The sequence below is a fragment of the Solanum stenotomum genome, chromosome 5, assembly GCF_019186545.1.
Source record: "Solanum stenotomum isolate F172 chromosome 5, ASM1918654v1, whole genome shotgun sequence".
NCBI classification, from domain to species: Eukaryota; Viridiplantae; Streptophyta; class Magnoliopsida; order Solanales; family Solanaceae; genus Solanum; species Solanum stenotomum.
This window is the reverse complement of record NC_064286.1, coordinates 63,375,850-63,399,530: the sequence shown is the minus strand read 5'-3', so window position 1 is coordinate 63,399,530 and position 23,681 is coordinate 63,375,850. Positions and strand designations below refer to the sequence as shown.

The 23,681-nt window shown below is 31.1% G+C and overlaps 2 protein-coding genes and 1 pseudogene across 2 annotated transcripts; 1 reads left to right on the top strand and 2 right to left on the bottom strand.

The window, feature by feature from the left end:
• Positions 1-9,028: 9,028 nt before the first annotated feature.
• Positions 9,029-11,908, bottom strand: LOC125864259 (uncharacterized; annotated as a pseudogene).
• Positions 11,909-12,057: 149 nt separating this feature from the next.
• LOC125864257 (uncharacterized) lies at positions 12,058-12,585 on the bottom strand. Its single transcript, XM_049544162.1, has one exon. It carries the CDS (start codon positions 12,583-12,585, stop codon positions 12,058-12,060), a length of 528 nt encoding a protein of 175 aa, XP_049400119.1.
• Positions 12,586-16,737: 4,152 nt separating this feature from the next.
• On the top strand, positions 16,738-18,596 carry LOC125863621 (transcription factor MYB1-like). The gene is made up of 4 exons (XM_049543667.1): positions 16,738-16,793; positions 17,128-17,271; positions 17,686-17,815; positions 17,964-18,596. Exons 2-4 carry the CDS (start codon positions 17,148-17,150, stop codon positions 18,505-18,507), a joined length of 798 nt encoding a protein of 265 aa, XP_049399624.1. The 5' UTR covers positions 16,738-16,793; positions 17,128-17,147; the 3' UTR covers positions 18,508-18,596.
• Positions 18,597-23,681: the final 5,085 nt, after the last annotated feature.

The window sequence follows — 23,681 nt, the reverse complement described above, 5'->3', positions numbered from 1 at the left end:
GAGTGAAAAACCTCTATTTGTGATAATGTGAGCCAAAATGTGTGGACAATTCAAACTAATTTATCCATCAACTAAATTTCAATTTAATGAAAAAGTTATTATATACCTATTAGGAAATATAACCTTCATTTTCAAAAGATGGAGGGGTTTTGTACTGTTATCATTAAGATGTGCCTAACTTTGAAATTAGGTGCAAATTATTAGATGAAGAAATATATGGACGTAATTTCTTACAACTTGAATAAAAAAAAATGATTTTGCAAAAATCTAATTTGTATGTTATTTTTGCATCTCTTAGATATATATAAAAATAAAAATCTCTTACAAAGAGGTAATTTCATAAAGAGTGTTCTTCGATAATAAACACCATTATTATTATAGATAAAATATTAAAATAATCAATTCCAAAGAAAAATAGTCATTATAGTAAAATACTATTATAACGAGTAACATGATTACAGTAACAAAGGAAGATGGACAATATAATAAGGTCCTATATAAAATCATTAAAATCTGCATTTTATTTTTACTTTGTGCTAAATAAAGTCCTAATAAATTTCGACTCCTTTTTACCTTTTTCACTTGCTAATTATCTACTATAGAAAATAGCTTTTGTTAGAAAATTTAAACAAAACAAGGTTTTACTCATAAAATCTTTAATGGGTGTTGATGATTGTCTTTATATCATACGTTTCAAATTTTAAGATTTATTTTTAAAAATATTAATTATAAATTCAGATATAAAATTTACAAAATTATATAAAAATACTATAGACTTCAGTAATAAAATATTTCAAAAAAACATGAAAATATCATTGTCAATAAAATAAAAATTGACACATGAATTTGATGATTAGTTTTTTACTATACGTTTGAAGACTAGGCACCCTTGTGACATGTCCCCCAACTTTGTCAATCAAATTTTGCATTCGGACAGGGGCGGAAGAATCTAGAGTTATGGAGAGGCTTATGGAGAACTCTAGAATCCCTTAGATATTTCAAGAAGGATTTGGATTATCCTAGAATGTATAGAGAATTCTAGAGAGGAACCAAAGTGTAAATACTTTAGGGACTTGTAAAGTAATTATTAGTTGCACTTTAGCCCCTAGATTGTAGTATAAATAGAGGGGGCCGGCATTCACTTGCTAGGCATCACTCAAGTTGTAAAGCATTCTTCCAAGCAATACAAAAGTCTTATTCCCAAAAGCTCTCTAAATATTTCTAAGTCTTTCTTTGCATTCTCTTAGCGATCTTAGTCTTAAAGACTTTACTTGAGCTTACAAGATCTTGAAAGAGTAGTGAGTAAGTTGTCAAGTGAGACTCTAAGTCCGTGACACTTGTCTTGTCTTGTCAGATTATGAAACCNGTCAAATTTTGCATTCGGACAGGGGCGGAAGAATCTAGAGTTATGGAGAGGCTTATAGAGAACTCTAAAATCCCTTAGATATTTCAAGAAGGCTTTGGATTATCCTAGAATGTAAAGAGAATTCTAGAGAGGGACCAAAGTATAAATACTTTAGGGACTTGTAAAGTAATTATTAGTTGCACTTTAGCCCCTAGGTTGTAGTATAAATAGAGGGGGCATTCACTTGCTAGGCATTACTCAAGTTGTAAAACATTCTTCCAAGCAATACAAAAGTCTTATTCCCAAAAGCTCTCTAAATCTTTCTAAGTCTTTCTTTGCATTCTCTTAGCGATCTTAGTCTTAAAGACTTTACTTGAGCTTACAAGATCTTGAAAGAGTATTGAGTAAGTTGTCAAGTGCCGCACGAAACGTTAGTAAGACTCTAAGTCTGTGACACTTGTCTTGTCAGATTATGAAACCTCTTAGGGAGAAAAAAAGCATAAATCCATAATCTCCTCCCAAAATATACTATTTTACAAAAAATTTAAGATTAATATTGTTAATAATTATAATTAATTTTTTCTGATAATTTTTTTAATTGATAATATAATCAATACACTTAATTTTTATTAAGACATAATACTTTAAATGTGTCAGAATTCTTCTAATAATTCTCTTCTTTTATATGAAAAGATTGATTTTTACCGATAGTGTTCATTATTTTCTCAAACATCTAACCTATTATTGGTAATAAAAATAAAATAAGACCACCTCAAATTTGAAAACCTAAAGATACCTATAATTATCTTTGTTCACACATTAGAGCCGGCAATGATTGACACACATTAGAGCCGGCAATGATTGACACAATAACTTTGTAGTAAGTTTAAGACTAAATTAAATTAGTTATTGACAAAATTTGATTTAGACGGATAGATAATGAACTCAAATAATATATAATAAAATTTGAATCACAAAAGATTGATTAACTTTTGCTCTGATTGATGGTGTTGTTATATTTGATGTTAACCAAACAATCTATTAAAGTCTTCCATATTTTATCGGATAGAACTCAAGATCTTTCTTCTGTCAATTTTTTACCCACCTGTCAAAATTACTATTTTATCTCTCCTTTAATTTTTTATGTTCATATTGTCTTTATTGATGCAGAACATAAATTGATACTGCTAATGCTAAATTTAGGATCAAATCAACTTATGAGATTGTATGTGATGACACTATCACTCACAATTAAGGGTGTGCACTATTTGGATTAAACCGAAAAACCAATTTAATTCTAATTCAGATTGATTTTTTGGATTTTTGATTTTGTTTTAAATTTATAATTTACTTTGTTTGATTTTTTGGTTTGGTTTCAAATTTAAAAAAATGAAAATCGAAAAAACCGAATTATATTATATATATATATATATATATATTATATGTTTAGAATTAAGTTGGAGTTAACCACTTTTGACCCTTTTTAGTTATTTTTATTATGATTTAGCTTCTTTTTTTTTATGTTTGGATATCTATAATTGATATACTTTTAAGTATTGTGTTTTACGTTTTGTTTGTGATTTATATTAAAAAGTATATTTAAGAAATTCAATATATATATATATATATATAAATTTTAAATGCAAATATAACTTTGTTATGTTTCTAATTATTGACATAACCGATTAACTAAACCAAAAAAACCCAAACCAAATTTATTTTGGTTCAGATTGGGTTACACTTCTTCAAAACCAAAATTCAAAAAATCCAAATCAAATAGTATAAAACCAAACCGAAAAATTGAATGCACACCCCTACTCACAACAATAGAATATAGACTAATATATGAAAAAAAAATCCACCCGGAGAAGATTAAACACTTAATTTTTATTATATAGAAAGGTGATGACGACCGGACGACCAAGGGTAAAAGAGTCTTTTACTACTAAATAATATCTACCTATCCATAATCCACACACTAAAGAGGAATTTTCTAGAAAGATAAGCCCAAGGACAACCAAGGGTAAATGAGTCTTTTACTACTAAATAATATCTAGCTATAAAAAGGAATTTTCTAGAATTACACTTTAGACACAAATAAAGAGACCTCCTCTCTTCCCATCACTGCTCACTCTTCAGTTCTCCTCTCTCATGGACCCCATTTTTGACTCACTTCAAAGGTCTGTGCATTTAAGACCACACATTTTTTTAAAAAAAAATAAAATAATTAATTTGAGTTTATATTTATTTTTGAATGTACTTACTATTTTTAATGAGATTTTTTTTCATATTCAAAATTTAAATTCGAGGCCTTTTAATCATTTTCTTTCTTAATCTGGTTCGGTCATGAAAATATAGTTTTTATTTTATTAAAAAAATGTATAATTAAAGTCGTGTTTGGTTAAATTTTATATAAAAATATAAATATATTTTTCTAAAATGCATAAAACATAAATATGTCATTTAATTTGGTTTCATTTGACATCAGTGTTCTCCAATTTTGGATGTGCATAGTAGACACAAAAATTTGTATAGAAATGAACAAGTAGACACATGTGTCCTACTTGACATCCTACGCGGCGATATAATTCATGTCCTATGCGACATTCTATGTGGCGTCTTACGTGAATTATGTCTCGTAGGACACGTTTGTCTACTTGTTCAACTTTATATTTCTATATCTATTTTTCTATCTATTATATAGAAGAGTGAAGACGACCAGGACGACCAGGGGCACTTTTGTGGCGATATAATTCATGTCCTATGTGACATTCTACGTGGCGTCTTACGTGAATTATGTCTCGTAGGACACGTTTGTCTACTTGTTCAACTTTATATTTTTATCTATTTTTCTATTATATAGAAGAGTGAAGACGACCAGGACGACCAGGGGCACTTTTGTCATTTTACCAAAATTATCAGCTTAAAACAATTGTACTTTCTGCTGCAAAATTATTGAATTTCCCAGATTACCCAACCAAGTTGCTATTATTATTATGACCACGTGTACTTTCTATCATGAAAAGCATAAAAATATCATAAGTAGTCGTACTATCTAAAAATGGTGGGACCCATTTATTAAATCAATTTATATTTCATTAACACCTTTACTTTTTGCACAAAAATAAATATAAAAAGAAACAAACATGATTTAAAATGTATTAAAAAATAAAAATAAGTAGCTGTACTATCTGAAAATGGTGGGACCCTTTTATTAAATCAATTTATATTTCATTAACACATTTACTTTTTGCACTAAAATAAATATAAAAAGAAACAAACATGATTTAAAATGTATTAAAAAATAAAAATGTTTACATAAAAATAAAAATTAATAAATAAAATGGATAGATAAATTAAATGAAATTAAAGTAAACTAAGAAACTAACTAAATTTTTAAATAAATAGTTTTAAAATTTTGCGAATCAAATATTAAAGAGAAATAATAAGTATTTTTCGTGTTCAATTTACGTACATTAATGATAAGAATATTTTGATAATAGAATATTTTAAATTTTAAGAGTAATCAGATTGTTTACTTTCTTTACTTAATATTGCTATTCTTTTGGTTGAAATAAGAAGTTAAGAATCGGAACACATGAAAAATCAATATATTAATTAGAGAAGTAAAATAAATTTAAGTAGATTAATATTTAGAAAGAGATGACAAAAATAGCAAATGATTAATATTAATTTTAAAAATTATGAATAAATTTTGGAATAAGATAAAATATCTGGATGAGGAAATCAATACGATATGTAATGATCTATGTATTAAAATATCATGCTAATTTAGCATTTAATTCTAAATAGATTTTTTTAAAACAGAGAAAATGCATTTATGTTTTCAGATTGTTTGAAATATTTTCACTAAACTGATAAAAATAACAAAAATACTTGTTCCTATAAGTTATTGTGCATGAAAAAAGAGAACCAAAAACACATTTGTATCATGCTAAAAAAATTATGTTCATTAAGACAAATTATGCATATATAGAACTTCATGTAATAGTGAAACATGCTTCTTAGTTCTAATTTTTATGTATGAGTGATAAATAAAAAATATTAATCTCTCTGTTTCAATGTGTTTGTTCTATATTGACTTGGCATGAAGTTTAAGAAATTAAGGAAGATTTTTGAATCTTATGATTTTAAATTTTAAATATGTGAAATATAGTAAATGTCTTTTAATCTTGTGATCTTAAATACGTTATGTGGAGTTGGAACTAAGAAAAGAAAAGAGACATTACTTTTTAATAGATTATAAAGAAAAATTCGACAAATTAATTGAAATGAATAGGATAGATTTCAAGATGATAATACATAATGATTCATGATTTTTATATAAGATATAATCCAATCTAACAGACAAATTAACTCTGAATCCTACTAAATTTGTGTCTTATAGTAATAAATAAATAAATTGAATATTATACTTCAAAGTTTTACGACTTAAAAAATGAATCTACCCATCGCTAATATCAATTATACTTTAAAATATTATTGGGTTAATTTAATTTAATATTTTTATTCAGTATTCAATATTTATATTGGAGTTGCCCATCGGATATAGAGCTCTCTATTAAAAAAAATTTTCATATCCAAAACTCAAAATTAAGATATTTAATTAAGGAAGGAGAAACACCATTCAATGCACTATATTCTTTGATGGTTATTTTTTGATATTTTTTAATACTAAATTTTTTACTAGGATCAATATTAATTAATGTTGATCAGAATGCTATAGAAATACCTTTTAATATTTGTCAAATAATGATTAATAATTGATTATATTGGGCCCGTATCACGGGCCTTAAGAATCTAGTACTACTAAAAAAAATCAACAACAAAAATAACCTCCAAAATAGACAGAACTTTTTTGAAAATTTATATCTTTTAAATATTGTTTTAATGCATAAACTTATATAACTAAACAAAAATATAACTACCATATATACATAATCGAGCAATACTTTTTAAAAAATTATCTAGCATAACTATACTTAACATTTCAATTCTCCTCTCTCACTAATCACTCTCCTCCCTCTCGCTTTCCACACTCTTCTCGCCCTCTCTCTCCTCGATATAATTGTGTGAATCTTTCTTCTTTTCCCTCTATATCTCTTATATTAATAGGAAATCTTATTAAAGTTATCGTTGAAAGTCAACAACGTGAATTATACATATTTAAAGAGAGACAAATAAAAATGTTGATTTTTTTGACAAATAAAGATCTCATAAATGCATACAACTAGTTGCTTATATAGAAAAATGCAATCAAAGAAATAAAGTTTTTGCACCTATTTAATTAGTAGTAAGTGTAACTTATGAGTGATCTTAATTTTTCTTTTCATATTGATACTATTTTTTATGTTATTTTTTAAATAATATAAGTTATTTTTCTCAGTTTCATTTTATGTGGCACCGACAAAAATTCAAGAATCAATAGAATTTTTTATATATCTTTTCAAATATTTTGAGTTATCAATTATTAGAAATTATACTACATTTTACGTCAATTTTAAATAATATTTTTTATTTCCTCAATCTCATTTTATGTGTCACCGATAAAAACTCGAGAGTCAACTGAATTTTTTAATAATTAAATACTTTATGTTGCTAATTATTGTGACTTACTTATAATATTATTTACGTAATATTTAAATATATATCAACTAAAAAAAAGATAAATAAGATAAAATAAAAAAAATACAAAAATTTCATAAATACTCTAAAGCTAGAAATAAACATGTCAATAAAAAAATGTCTGCTTCTAGCTACTTCTATAATGACGCAGAGAGAGATTTATTTCTAAGACACTTTTATATAATAGTAATGTAATGATTTATTTATTATTATTTTTAAATTAGAATATTAATTTATATTTTTTTTAAATATTTGTTTTACTATCAATGTAAATAACTTAGGGCCCGTTTGGCCATGCTATACGGTATCTGTCACGACCCAAATTCACAAGTCGTGATGGCACCTATGTTCCCAACCAATAGATAAGCCAACCCAACATATTTACCAAGTATGATTAACTAATGAGGTAAAAAGGTAAACAACGAGTAAAATTTCCAACACTAGGTTCTATATAAATATGAAATGCGGAAAGCTAAACTACTACCCAAGAATTGGTGTCATAAGTACAAGAGCCTCTAAATATGATGCAAGTCTGAAACTAAATGACAACTCCAATCATAAGGGGTATTCTGTCTGAATACTAAAATAACAAAATAAATAAAAGGTAGAAGGAGGTGTGAGCCACGGAACAGTCAAGCAGCTCACCACAACTCCAAGATACTCCAAGCTCGGACTCAAAAAGCTTCACGAGATGTGCTCGTACTCGGAATCGAATCTGCACCACAAAAGAGTGCAACAAGTGTAGTATGAGTACGAAACCACGTGTACCTAGTATATCTCATCGACCGATAACTAAGAAGTAGTGACAGGAGTTTAAATAATAAAAATAAGTCTTTTACTTATACAAGTCTATAGTACGCTTACCAGTCGAGTTTCATCAAAATAAGGATAAACAAACTTTACATAATGTACAACCACAAATAAAGCACGCAATCAACAATAATAAATGATGTAATGAGATGCAGTGCAATGTGACACCATGAAATGATATGTCTCAGAATGCTAAGTACTCTCTCAACCGTATATACATGATACTCCTCGGAAATACATCGAGAGTTCATGACCCATGGGGGACTCGCGAGGTCCATATACCGACACGAACGATCTCCACGTGTCTGTGCGGACAATCTCAATGCACTATCATAAAACAAACAATTTCCGCACGGACGGTCTCCACGTGCCCAAAATAAAATCTTAACATCTCACCATCCCAGCACGGACGATCTCCACGTGCCCAACTTATACTCAATCTCATGTCAATGCATGTGCACAATATAATCTCAAATAAAGGGGATGATTATGCATCTCAATCAATTAAATATCAGCATAATACATAACCACTTCAACCATCACAAGTATACGGGTTCAAATAAGAACACAATCACACAAAATAATCAGTCAATAATATATCAGCTAATGCCCATATGCTTTGGCATTCTCGGATTAAAATCCGCATTCTATAGTAATAAACTTTCCCTTTATAACCCCGGTACTTGTACCAATGCCCGTCACACCATTGGTACGAGACCCCCATCTTTCGCCCTTACCCATTGTCCATTCGATTTTTAATCTTTAAATTAGGAAAACGTCCTCCCACGAAGTCTAAAAGTCTTAACATACCTTGAATGTCGAACACGTGTCACAAATCCTCAATATTTCGCCTTTTCCTTTCGTAAAGCTTCAGCACGTTCCCAATCTACCAATTATGCAATATTTATAAGTAACCAAAACCCGTAGACACACATATGCTATATGTCTATCCTAACTCAAAACTCACCAAAATATAAAATCACGTTCATGAATTCTGAGTGTTATCTATACATGTCAAGTCTCAAATTCTTAAGCATAGGTTAAGTCTCAATTTCCCAAAGTGTCATCAATCTAATAATATTTATACAATACAATACAACCCTTACTTAATGTAACTATATATATATATATATATATATATATATACACCAATGTTATTAAAAGTTAAATTTCAATACAAACTCGAGAAAACGAACTTCCAGATCATTAGTCATTTATCACAAACTCCTAATACCTATTACCCAAAACCTTACCAGATTCTGAAATATCAAGCCTCACAAAGCTATTGGCCAAGGATTGGACATCCCTAGCTAAAGGACGCTCGCCAACCTGTAACATGGCTAGACTACCCATACTTACCGCCTTTTGACTCAAGGCATCTGCTACCATATTTGCCTTGCCTGGATGATAAAGAATAGTCATGTCGTAGTCTTTGAGCAACTCCAACCATCTCCGCTGCCTCAAATTGAGATCCCTCTGATCGAATATATACTGGAGACTACGATGATCTGTGAACACCTCACAATGCACACCATAAAGATAATGCCTCCAAATTTTCAATGCAAACATAACAACCGCCAACTCCAAATCATAAATAGGATAGTTCTTCTCATGAACCTTCAACTGCCTCGAAGCATAAGCTATCACCTTCCCCTTATGCATCAATACACAACCAAGACCGATTCGAGAAGCATCATAATATACAACAAAACCCTCTCCCTCTACGGGTAGGGTCAAAATCGGAGCAGTAGTCAATAAAGTCTTAAGCTTTTGAAAACTCACCTCACATTCATCAGACCACTGGAAAACCACTTCTTTTTGGGTCAATCTAGTTAATGGGGATGCAATGGATGAGAACCCTTCTACAAACCGTCGATAATAACCTGCAAGGCCTAAGAAACTCCGAATCTCATTAACTGAAGCAAGTCTGACCCAATCTCGAACTGCCTCAATCTTCTTAGGATCCACCATAATACCTTCCTTGGACACTACATGTCCCAAGAATGCAACCGAACTAAGCCAAAACACACACTTTGAAAATGTTGCATAGAGTTTCTTCTCCTTCAGAATCCCAAGCACAATCTTCAAATGATGCTCGTGTTCCTCCTTACTACGGGAGTATATCAATATATCATCTATGAAGACAATAACAAAGGAATCCAAGTACGGTCTGAACACTCCGTTCATCAAGTCCATAAAAGTTGCTGGGGCATTGGATAGTCCGAAAGACATTACCAAAAATTTGTAATGGCCATAACGTGTTAGAAAGGTTGTCTTAGGGATATCCTCAGCCCTAACCTTCAACTGATGGTAGCCGGATCTCAAGTCAATCTTGGAGAAAACAGAAGCACCCTGCAACTGATCAAATAAATCATCAATACGAGGTATCGGGTAATTATTTCTAATGGTTAGCTTGTTCAACTGCCGATAGTCAATACACATACGCATATATCCATCTTCTTCTTCACAAATAACACTGGAGCACCCCAAGGAGATACACTCGGTCTAATAAAACCCTTGCTCAACAAATCCTGCAACTGCTCTTTCAACTCTTTTAATTCAGTCGGCGCCATACGATAAGGAGGAATGAAAATAGGCTGAGTGCCTGGCTCTATGTCAATACAAAAATCAATATCACGATCAGGTGGAAAGCCTGGTAAGTCTGTCGGAAATACCTCTGAAAATTCACTCACTACCGAAATAGACTCAAGCATAGGAGTCTCAACATTAGTATCTCGAATGTGTGCCAAGTAAGCCAAGCATCCCCTCTTTACCAAGTGACGAGCCTTAAGAAATGATATCACCCCTTTAGGAGGGTGACTAAGTGAACCTCACCATTCTTCTATAGGAATTCCAAGAATAGCTAATGTAACTGTCTTGGCATGACAATTTAAAATTGCGTGATAAGGAGATAAACCAATCCATACCAAGAATCACATCAAAATCTATCATATCTAAGACCTTTAAATTTACATGAGTATCATATCCCATCAAGGTAACTATACATAATCGATACACCCGATCTACCACTACAGACCCGACAGGAGTAGAAACATATACCGGCAAATCAAGAGACTCACATACTATATCCAGACTCGAAACAAAATATGTGGACACATAAGAATAAGTAGAGCCTGGATCAAATAATACAGCAGCTGGTCGATGACAAACCGGAATAATACCTGTGATAACAACATCTAAAGCCTCAGCCTCTGGCCTACCTGGAAAAGCATAACAGTGAGAACGACCGCTCTCGTATTGTGAACCTCTACGACCACCACCTCGACCAGAAGAAGAACCACCTCTACCTGAATGAGAACAACCTCTGCCACTCTGTACACCTCCCCAAGTTGGAGGTTGTGCGGCCCTGGAAGTCAAAGCCTGAGAACCCTGATGCAATCCACCACGTCTGGCCCTAGGGCAATCTCTCACAAAGTGTCCCATATCACCACACTCAAAACAACCCCTACGAGACGTAGGCTGATGAGAGGAGCCTGAATGACCAGAATGTCCTTCATGACCTACAGGTCTAGAAGATGAACCATGTGAAATAAACACCGAACTCTAAAAACTATGCCCAGTGTAACCATCCTCAGATGTTGGTATAGCAGCATGAATGGGTCTGCTAGACTGAGAGTGATAACATCTCCCTAAGTAACCTCGACTCCTAAGTAGAGCCCCACCATAATCACTTGAGTGACGGGTCCTCTTGCCCTCACGCCGTTCAAATCCCTCACGTCGAATCATCTCCAACTCCTTAGCAGCATCTACCACCTTCTGGAACGGAACACCAGAAGTAGCAACCTGACAAACTCCCAGACGAATCAGAATAATCAAGCCATTAACAAACCTTCTCACTCTCTCAGCCTCTGTGGGAAGTATCATCGAAGCATGCCTAGCCAAGGCATGGAATTTCCCCTCATACTCTGCAACTGACATACCATCTTGTTGCAAACCCTCGAACTCTGCCCTCTTACGCTCCCTCCCACTGCGTGGAACAAACTTGGCTAGAAATACCTGAGTAAACTGAGTCCATGATAGTGGAGGGGATCCAACTGGCCTACTAGTAATATAATCCCTCCACCACTGCTTAGCTGAGCCAGTCATCTGAAACACTGTGTAGTCAACTCCATGAACTCCACTAATCCAAGATTATGCAACCACCCATGACAACTAACTATAAATTCATATGCATCCTCAGTTAAGTCACCAGTATAAGTCGGAGGATTCATTAGTCTGAACCTCCCAAACATCTTTTATTCATCAATGGTCATGGAAGGTCTGTTCGTCAAGTATGATGCAATACCTGGAAATTCCATACTATTTAAACGGAAAGCTACAGCAGCAGCTGGCAGAGTCCTGGGAGTCTGAGAATCTGGAGCAACCATCGGATCTGGAGTTTGACCTCCAACACGGGTCTGTGAAGCATCAGAGGTGACAGGCAAAGTTCCCGCCTGAGCCATTCCCTCTAGAAGTCCTAACATACGAGCCAAGGTATCTTGAAGTACTGGGGTGGCAATAATACTGGGTGGAGCCTGAGTTGGTCCATCCCCCTCGACAAGATCCTGCACATCCCCATGAATAACATCTGCATCATGAGGTACTGTCCTATCACGGCCCTGGGTAGCTATTGGTACTTGTCCTTCCACGGATGTTGCAATACGACCCCTACCCCGACCTCGACCTCGACCTCGTCCCCTGCCTCTACCTCGGATAGTGCTCCCAGAAGCAGGCGCAAGAATAAGCTCATGATCACCACTTGCAGATGTACGAGTCCTAACCATCTGAGAGAATGAGATATCAAGATTAGAATTTCAACAAGGTAAAGTATGCACAATAATGAATGAAAGAATAGAATTTTTCCTAAATGTCCTATAGCCTCTCGAAGATAGGTATGGACATCTTCATACCGATCCACAAGACTCTACTAGACATTGCTCTTGTACTCGTAAGATCGGTGAACCTAGGGCTCTGATACCAAATTGTCACGACCCAAATTCACAAGTCGTGATGTCACCTATGTTCCCAACCAATAGGTAAGCCAACCCAACATATTTACCAAGTATGATTAACTAATGAGGTAAAAAGGTAAACAACGAGTAAAATTTCCAACACTAAGTTCTGTATAAATATGAAATGCGGAAAGCTAAAATACTACCCAAGAATTGGTGTCATAAGTACAAGAGCCTCTAAATATGATGCAAGTCTGAAACTAAATGACAACTCCAATCATAAGGGGTATTCTGTCTGAATACTAAAATAACAAAATAAATAAAAGGTAGAAGGAGGTGTGAGCCACGGAACAGTCAAGCAGCTCACCACAACTCCAAGATACTCCAAGCTCGGACTCAAAAAGCTTCACGAGATGTGCTCGTACTCGGAATCGAATCTGCACCACAAAAGAGTGCAACAAGTGTAGTATGAGTACGAAACCACGTGTACCTAGTATATCTCATCGACCGATAACTAAGAAGTAGTGACAGGAGTTTAAATAATAAAAATAAGTCTTTTACTTATACAAGTCTATAGTACGCTTACCAGTCGAGTTTCATCAAAATAAGGATAAACAAACTTTACATAATGTACAACCACAAATAAAGCACGCAATCAACAATAATAAATGATGTAATGAGATGCAGTGCAATGTGACACCATGAAATGATATGTCTCAGAATGCTAAGTACTCTCTCAACCGTATATACATGATACTCCTCGGAAATACATCGAGAGTTCATGACCCATGGGGGACTCGCGAGGTCCATATACCGACACGAACGATCTCCACGTGTCTGTGCGGACAATCTCAACGCACTATCATAAAACAAACAATTTCCGCACGGACGGTCTCCACGTGCCCAAAATAAAATCTTAACATCTCACCATCCCAGCACGGACGATCTCCACGTGCCCAACTTATACTCAATCTCATGTCAATGCATGTGCACAATATAATCTCAAATAAAGGGGATGATTATGCATCTCAATCAATTAAATATCAGCATAATACATAACCACTTCAACCATCACAAGTATACGGGTTCAAATAAGAACACAATCACACAAAATAATCAGTCAATAATATATCAGCTAATGCCCATATGCTTTGGCATTCTCGGATTAAAATCCGCATTCTATAGTAATAAACTTTCCCTTTATAACCCCGGTACTTGTACCAATGCCCGTCACACCATTGGTACGAGACCCCCATCTTTCGCCCTTACCCATTGTCCATTCGATTTTTAATCTTTAAATTAGGAAAACGTCCTCCCACGAAGTCTAAAAGTCTTAACATACCTTGAATGTCGAACACGTGTCACAAATCCTCAATATTTCGCCTTTTCCTTTCGTAAAGCTTCAGCACGTTCCCAATCTACCAATTATGCAATATTTATAAGTAACCAAAACCCGTAGACACACATATGCTATATGTCTATCCTAACTCAAAACTCACCAAAATATAAAATCACGTTCATGAATTCTGAGTGTTATCTATACATGTCAAGTCTCAAATTCTTAAGCATAGGTTAAGTCTCAATTTCCCAAAGTGTCATCAATCTAATAATATTTATACAATACAATACAACCCTTACTTAATGTAACTATATATATATATATATATATATATATATACACACCAATGTTATTAAAAGTTAAATTTCAATACAAACTCGAGAAAACGAACTTCCAGATCATTAGTCATTTATCACAAACTCCTATCAAATAAATAAAAAATTATAAAATCGCATAATAAACTATTACAAAGTTATTTGTTCTCCACTTAAGTGATTGTTTTATCTAACTTAAAAAAAAATTGAACATAAATTGTAGTGTACTAGTCTTTAATATAATCCTCCCACATAGTACAAACAATTTTCTCACGTTGAACTTGCATTTCTCGATTATGTGACCGAGAAGACGAACCAACATTGTTACTTTGAGCCATTTGTTGGTCAATATCCTCCGCAACTATATCTTCATGTTCATAGACCATAAATATTTCATCACTATTTTGATATTTTCGCAAATAATTATGTAACACTGCACAAGCTATGACAATTTTCACTTGTATATCAATATCATAATGGTTCATGCCTTGTTTCAGTATTCTAAATCTATTTTTCCAAGCTCCAAAAGTCCGTTCAATCACATTGCGCAGAGATGAATGCCTATAATTAAATAGTTCTTTGGCATTTTGAGGCTCTCTTTCACTTCCTCGATAATCTTGCAAATGATAGCGTAATCCTTTGTATGGAACTAAAAATCCTTTTGTGTTTCGGAAACCAGCATCAACAACACAATATTTATCTACCAAAAAATATTTTATAAAGAATTACTAAAAGCATATGTGACGTAAATGAGACAGTTTTGTGTAAATAAATAATATTTATTCTAAGGATGTAATTTAAAGTTACCATGTGGCGGAAATATGTAACTAAATACTAATAACTTACACATAAAATATAAATGTGCACTTATTAAGGTCATAAAATAAATTTATTAATGTGATTGAAATATTACCTTAAACCAAGGCCAAAATCGAGTATTATGTCGAATTTTGGAATGTACACCAGTCATATTTTTTGGTTGTATAAATGTTTGTGCTAGCTTACTAATTGCCTCGGCAACTATTTTAACATGCCGGTTAATTGTTTCAAGTGAATGTTGAAAAGTTTCACAATCGTGAGGTGTGAGTTAAAGTGACTATATGTTGGTGAGAATAATAAATTTTATATCGGTGAGAATTATAAATTTTTAAAAGTAATGATGTGATTATAAATTTTATTTACATATGAAACAAATGGTTAGTAGATATAAATGTGGGATTGTTTTAACAAAATATAAACTAATGGATCAATTATTGTATTAAAATATCTCAAATCATGATATGGAATCACCATGTAATTCCATATCATGGTTTTTGGAGAATATGGTATCACCTCTCGTGATATGGAATCATGAGATGGCAGCGTAAAATCGCATGTTCAAACGTTGATTCTATCTCACGATACCATATCGTGAAATGGTATTGCATGGCCAAACGCCTACTTAATTGGAACCTCCTTGTCGCGCTGCCTTTCACCACGTGGTGAAGGAACTCTCTTCCTAGAAGCTGTCTTTGTTGATTAGACTGACACTTTAAATTAAAGATATATGTAATATTTTTAAAATTATATTTTTCAAGTCATATAAAATGTTGTGAGAATTAAAAAAATATTTATCAAATATAAATTCAAAAAGAAAGAATACTTTTTTGTATTGGTTTTTAATTCCTTCATTTAGTTTAATGCAAAAATAATAATAAAAAAGTTACCAAGTATTCCCATTTCAATTTAAGTGTTGTAGTTTGATTAAACATGAAATTTAAAGAAATAAAAAAACTTTTAAAACATATAATTATAAACTAAAATTACGTGATACATTAAGGGGCCATCTTATCATGTGAGTTTTCAAGTTTTCTTATTTTTCACTTCATTTTAAAATCATTATTTCGCCCAAATTCAAATGCAACTTGAACTTGTTTTGAAATCTGAAAAACATCTAAAAACTCTTCTTTTTCTTTTTCATTTTTATCTTATTTTTTTTACATAAAAATAATTTCATTTATATTATATTTAATGTTTAAATATGATTCATCATTTTTAGAAAAAGTATATTCAAACAATTAAATATTATTCGTTAAAATTATAATCACACACACTCCATCTTCAACTTTAATTATTTTTTTAAAATAAATATATTAAAATAACATATAATAGCTCATAGCTACGATCTAATTTATGACATTATATTATTATCTATTTTGCGAAATCAGAGGAACCATTAAGAAACATTATGGCTCATTAGTGATTGGTTACAATCCATCCACGTCCCTTCTATACTTTACTATTATTCCTAATCTCTATATAGATCGATAGATACACACTCATTTTGTATAACAAAATTGTGGAAAGAGCAAAAAAAAAGCACCACCAAACCAAAGAGCTTCGAAAAGGTCTTTTTCTATATAGTTGTGTTTTAGTATTATTTCCCTTGTTTTAACTTTCATTTATTTCCTCTTTTTATTCTAGTTAGGTAATTCTTTCATTGTAATATTTCACGTCATATTTTTAAGACCATAATTTAATATTTATGATTATAAAATTTTAAAGTGTTTTGAATTTAGGGGCAGAATTATTAGCACATATGCAATATTTTATGTTAATAAATTTGTTAATATGTATAAATATTAAATTACTATTGCTTAAAATCGTTATTATAAAATTCATAATTATCATAATCTCGAGCGGACCCTTAAACTCAATCATTGGTTTTGGAATTATTTGCAGTAGTTGTGACAACATATATCATGAATATTGCCAAGTCATTGGGAGTGAGAAAAGGTTCATGGACTAAAGAAGAAGATATTCTTTTGAGGAAATGTATTGACAAGTATGGAGAAGGAAAGTGGCATCTTGTTCCTTCTAGAGCTGGTAAACCAACGGTCGAGCGAAATTAGGATTTCAATTTTATAATTTTAAATTTTATAATGATGATTAAATATTAATAAATGAGTTTTAAATTTATGTAGATATTTAATAATTTATTAATGCAAAAGTACTATTTAGACAAAATCTATTAGATTGTACTAAATTTACTTTTTAAGAAAAGAGAAACTTAACATTTTGTTGTGATAGTGACGTCTGAACCTACAACTCTAGCATGAATAGCATTTTCATGCCTCCTTTCTTTTCACTGAGTCATCAATCAATTTTATTAGAGTTTACAAGTTAATATACATATATATTTACTTAATTTTTTAGTCCATATACAGTATCTATGGAAAAACTATTGGGTTCATTCGAACCCAGGAATTCCCACTTACTATTTCATACAAATATATGCAGGTCTAAACAGATGTCGAAAGAGTTGTAGACTGAGGTGGTTGAATTATCTAAGGCCACATATCAAGAGAGGTGACTTTGCTCCGGATGAAATAGATCTCATTTTGAGACTTCATAAGCTTCTAGGCAACAGGCAAGTCAGAAATTTCGTTAAAAATATTGAAGAATAATTATAAATATATATTGACAAAAAGTAATTTTTTGACATGTAAATCTACATACATATTACTCTCCCGAATATTATAGTAATTTGTTTTTGATGCCATATTTTTTTGGTTTAGATGGTCACTTATTGTTGGGAGACTTCCAGGAAGAACAGCAAACGATGTGAAAAACTATTGGAACACACACCTACACAAGAAGTTAATAACTCCTCCTCCTCAGATACAAGAGAATAAGTACAATAATACCCTCAAGATCACCGAAAGCACTATACTACGACCACGACCTCGACCTCGAACCTTCTCAAGTGCAAATAATATTTCTTGGTGCAACAACAATAGTATGATCACAAACACATTAGACAAAGATGACGAACAACGCAACAAAGAAATCGTAGTAAATATTTGTGAGAAGCCAACAAGAGAAACAACGTCATCGTCTATAGACGACGACGGAGACGGAGTTAAATGGTGGACAGACTTATTGGAAAATTGGAAAGAATTTGAGGAAGAAGCAGCAGCAGTATTGAGTTTTGAGGAAGAAAATAAGTTGTTACCAAATTTGTTGTATGAGGAACATAATTCAACAACCATGCAACATGGAGAAGATGTTGGTTGGGATGACTTTTCAGTTGATATTGACCTATGGAATCTATTTAATTAGTTTTATAAAATTAAAGACATATAATTAATAGTATTGTACTACTACTTGTACTAGGGATACCTTATATTTTCTATTGTTATTATTATTATTGTTATTATTATTTTATTATATAAGGGAGAGTTAGTGTCAGCTTCAGCATGTTTTGGAAATTATTATTTTTTTTAATTTTACTTTAATTTAATTAGTGTTTAATTATTTTTTGAAATTATAAGAAAAAATTTAAAAGTTATTTCTTTTGTTCTACTTTAGTTTAATTAATATATAATTATTTTCGAAATTATGGAATCCACTTTAGCTATGATTTTTAGTTTTAAATTCAAGACTTCACGTTAAAGCAGACATGTCTCCGTCGACGTAACTGCTAGCTTCAGCGTATTTCAGAAAAAAAAATTAAAAATTACTTCTTTTGTTCTACTTTAATTTAATTAGTGTACAATTTTTTCGAAATTATGGAATCCGTTTTAGCTATGACTTTTAGTTTTAAATTCATATTCTTTAGTTATTGCTTTATTATTTTGAATGTCGGTAATATTTGTTTATATCTTGTAACTACTTTGAGTAAAAAATCAATAATTGATGACGAAAAATATTTTAATTATGGACATCTTAATGGACCTCTTCACAATAAATTTGCGCAAACAAAAAGCAATTAACAACTTAAATATCTCAAAATTATAATAAAATTTAATCAACTTTCTAAATTCTACCTATATCACATAAATTAAAATTAAAAAAAATACTAAAATATTAGGTCCGTACAGGCACAGACACATGTGTCTAGCTGTTATCTAAGTACAAGTAGGGTCTATATATCACTGTTTTCATATTAGAGTTTTTAAGTTATTAAATATAAATTTTGTGTGAGAGTATCTATCTACCTACACCTATTCATATTAGAGTTTTAAGTTATTAAATATAAATTTTGTGTGAGAGTATTTATCTACACCTATAGCAAATGCAATCATAAGTTAGTACATGATTTCTCTATGCATGTGATCTAAAGTCAAACTTTATAAATAGGTTTTTAATTTTGTTTCTAGTGGATAGATATAAATTGAATAGTAATAGCATATTTAGCGTAATTTTACTAGTGAGATCAAGAGAGGATAAGGAGTACGTACGCAAACCTTATGAAGTAAGAATATGTAAACAACACAAATTTTCAATGAGAAAATGTAATATAAAGTTAGAATAATAAAATATAAATCAAGAATTTAAAAAGTTGATATAATGATATCGAAATAATATTGTGTTAAATTTGATAACTTGATATAATGATATTTAAATAGTGTTGACTTAGCTTGTTTCACTGCTTGAAATTGAAGAGACTCCAAAAGACAAATTTATCTTTTTGTAAACAAACAACAATAGATTTTTGCATATTTTTAAGGTTTGACTGTTTGAGAGACTTTAGAATATTGAATAATAATATAATAGAAATAGTGAAAGGGAATGATATATGTAAATATAAAAATAATAATGTGGGTGTATTTTAATCGTCACGATATAAATGAAGAAACAAAATAAATAGCCACGTAATAAAGGAAAATACAATTAGCTGAAAACTATTCCATTTCTCAATCATTAAAATAAAATAATTCCTACATTATCACTCTCTCCCTCTACATGAAAAAGTGAGGGCCCTCTAAAAATTGTCATTGCTTTAGTGATATTATAATCGAGACGACCCTAATTAAGTAGTTCTTTCCTTCTAATTTACGAAAGTTATCGTTTATATAAATGTTTATGTTTTTTTATAAAATGATTTTGACAATTATTATACTTAGAAAACTAAATCAATCAAGTGTACATTAGGCATTTGGAGAAAATGTGCCTTTTTTTTTTATGTACTTAGTGAGAAGCGTGTGTTGTTTTGCTTTCTGTGCTGTTCAATCATCCCTACTTACCATTCAAAGATGAGATGATGGTAAGTGTATGTTATTTTAACAAGTATCTTTTAGTGATATATGTGATTTATTTGTTTATTCTTAATAAAATCTGAATTTGAATGGTTTAGATTTTAAGTTATTAAATATATTTATTTATATTAAGATTTAACTACTTATTTGATTTGAATAGATCTTGATTATTAAAATCTTGAATAAAATTTTAATATCATTAAGAGAAATTTTGTACGGATAATTTTTACTACCACTCTGTTCAGGACCACCAATTACTGTGGATCTTATTATGGTGGAATAAAGGTGCACGTGGTGGTTTCATGGACAGAAAAGGTTCCACGGTATATCCCTAAAAAGTAATTTTAATAATATATTAACAATGTATTTCAAATTATTGATGAATATATACAATAAATTATAGTTGAAAATAAATTGAAGAAAAATGAATAAAAATATATTCATGATTAAGGCGCGGATATTTCACTATCTTTAAAGAGATTCACGTTTAGTACGACATAATCTTCACTCTAGTACTAGTAGTATAACTCTTGACTTGTCTACTCAAGAATACAACAGTCCAACAACGTTGTATAAGTACTCAAATAATTTTGAATTAGTTGAAGAGTCCAAACTCCACCCAATGAATATAATCATTCAAACACTCAACACAAGGAAAAAAAGCATCCTTTATATAGGTGAAGCATTTCTTTCATCTAGTAAATGAGAGAGTAGTGCGATATTAAGTAGGCGTTTGGCCATGCGTTGTCATATCACGATATGGTATCGTGAGATGGAATCAACGTTTGGACATGCGATTTTACGCCGATTCCATCTCATGATTCCATATCATGAGAGGTGATACCATATTCTCCAAAAACCATGATATGGAATTATATGGTGATTCCATATCATGATTTGAGATATTTTAATACAATAATTGATCCATGAGTATTTATTTTGTTAAAACAACCCCACATTTATATCTACTAACCATTTGTTTCATATGTAAATAAAATTTATAATCACATCATTACTTTTTAAAATTTATTATTCTCATCGACATAAAATTTATTATTCTCACCAACATATAGTCAATTTAACTCACACCTCACAATTGTGAAACTTTTCAACATTCACTTGAAACAATTAATCGGCATGTTAAAATAGTTGCCGAGGCAATTAGCAAGATAGCACCAACACTTATACAACCAAAAAATATGACTGGTGTACATTCCAAAATTCAACATAATACTCGATTTTGGCCTTGGTTTAAGGTAAAATTTCAATCACATTAATAAATTTATTTTATGGCCTTAATAAGTGAACATTTATATTTTATGTGTAAGTTATTAGTATTTAGTTACATATTTCCTATCAACTTTGTTTAAAGAGATAATATTTATTTTATGACTTTGCATTGTCTTGGAAGCACTATTTTTATTACTCTTACAAACATTATTTTTATGAAGTGCATTCTATAATGCTTCCAATTTATTTTATGTTCACTAAACTAATATTGATGTATTTTTTATTTGGTAGGATTGTGTTGGTGCGATTGATGGAACATATATAGAAGGGGAGGTTCCTAAAGCGGTGCAACAAGCATATCGTAATCGCAAAGGAAGAACATCACAAAATGTCTTATGTGCTTGTGATTTTGATATGTGATTTACCTTTGTTGATGTTGGTTGGGAAGGTACTGCACATGATAGTAAAGTACTTGAGAATGCACTTGTTGAACCAACGTCACAATTTCCATTTCCGCCACATGGTAACTTTAAATTACATCCTTAGAATAAATATTATTTATTTTCACAAAGCTGTCTTATTTATGTCACATATGCTTTTAGTAATTCTTTATAAAATGTTTTTTGGTAGATAAATATTATGTTGTTGATGCTGATTTCCGAAACACAAAAGGATTTTTAGCTCCATACAAAGGACTACGCTATCATTTGCAAGATTACCGAGGAAGTGAAAGAGAGCCTCAAAATGCCAAAGAACTATTTAATTATAGGCATTCACCTCTGCACAATGTGATTGAACGGACTTTTGGAGCTTGGAAAAATAGATTTAGAATATTGAAACAAGGCATGAACCATTATGATATTGATACACAAGTGAAAATTGTCATAGCTTGCGCAATGTTACATAATTATTTGCGAGAATACCAAAGTAGTGATGAAATATTTATGGTCTATGAACATGAAGATATAGTTGCGGAGGATATTGACCAACAAATGGCTCAAAGTAACAATATTGGTTCATCTTCTCGGTCACATGATCGAGAAATGCAAGTTCAACGACCACCAATTACTGTGGATCTTATTATGGTGGAATATGTGTGCACGTGGTGGTTTCATGGACAAAAAAGGTTCCATCTACGGTATATACCTAAAAAGTAATTTTAATAATATATAACAATGTATTTCAAAATATTGGTGAATATATACAATAAATTATAGTTGAAAATAAATTGAAGAAAAATGAATAAAAATATATTCATGATTAAGGCGCGGATATTTCACTATCTTTAAAGAGATTCACGTTTAGTACGACATAATCTTCACTCTAGTACTAGTAGTATAATTCTTAACTTGTCTACTCAAGAATACAACAGTCCAACAACGTTGTATAAGTACTCAAATAATTTTGAATTAGTTGAAGAGTCCAAACTCCACCCAATGAATATAATCATTCAAACACTCAACACAAGGAAAAAAACATCCTTTATATAGGAAGCATTTCTTTCATCTAGTAAATGAGAGAGTAGTGCGATATTAAGTGAAGTAAATCATGTATAGTATGGTTACAATATTTAAACTTTAGTGGGGTAAATAATTAAGTGGTGAAACATATTTTAGTAGTTATATAAGTTACACCAAGAAATTATGTCTTCTTTCACCACTAATTTATTCAAATTAATATTATTATTTTAGCATTAAAATGCAATATACATCAACAAAAATTTTAAGTAATATGTATAAAAAATACTATTGAGAATAGAATAAACAAAAAAATTAAAATTCAAAACTCATAAAGCTCAAAATCATTTCTCCACCATAATGCTTTCTAAGGCACATTACAGAACCATATATTGATTTTTGTATAAAGTACAGAAATCTCATATAATTGGAGGCCAATTACATCCTATTTCGAAAGTTTTTTTAATTACAAAAATATTAAATTTTTCATTGCTCTCGGATACATTCCTTGAATGTTCATTACATTGTAAATGATACATTACTTAATTGTAGGAATATATCCAAGAGG

Coding starts and splice junctions, on each gene's coding strand:
- LOC125864257 (XM_049544162.1), bottom strand. CDS start 12,585: ATGGTTAGGACTCGTACATCTGCAAGTGGTGATCATGAGCTTATTCTT.
- LOC125863621 (XM_049543667.1), top strand. CDS start 17,148: ATGAATATTGCCAAGTCATTGGGAGTGAGAAAAGGTTCATGGACTAAA. Junction 17,272..17,685: donor TCTTGTTCCTTCTAGAGCTG/GTAAACCAACGG, acceptor AAATATATGCAG/GTCTAAACAGATGTCGAAAG. Junction 17,816..17,963: donor CATAAGCTTCTAGGCAACAG/GCAAGTCAGAAA, acceptor TTTTTGGTTTAG/ATGGTCACTTATTGTTGGGA.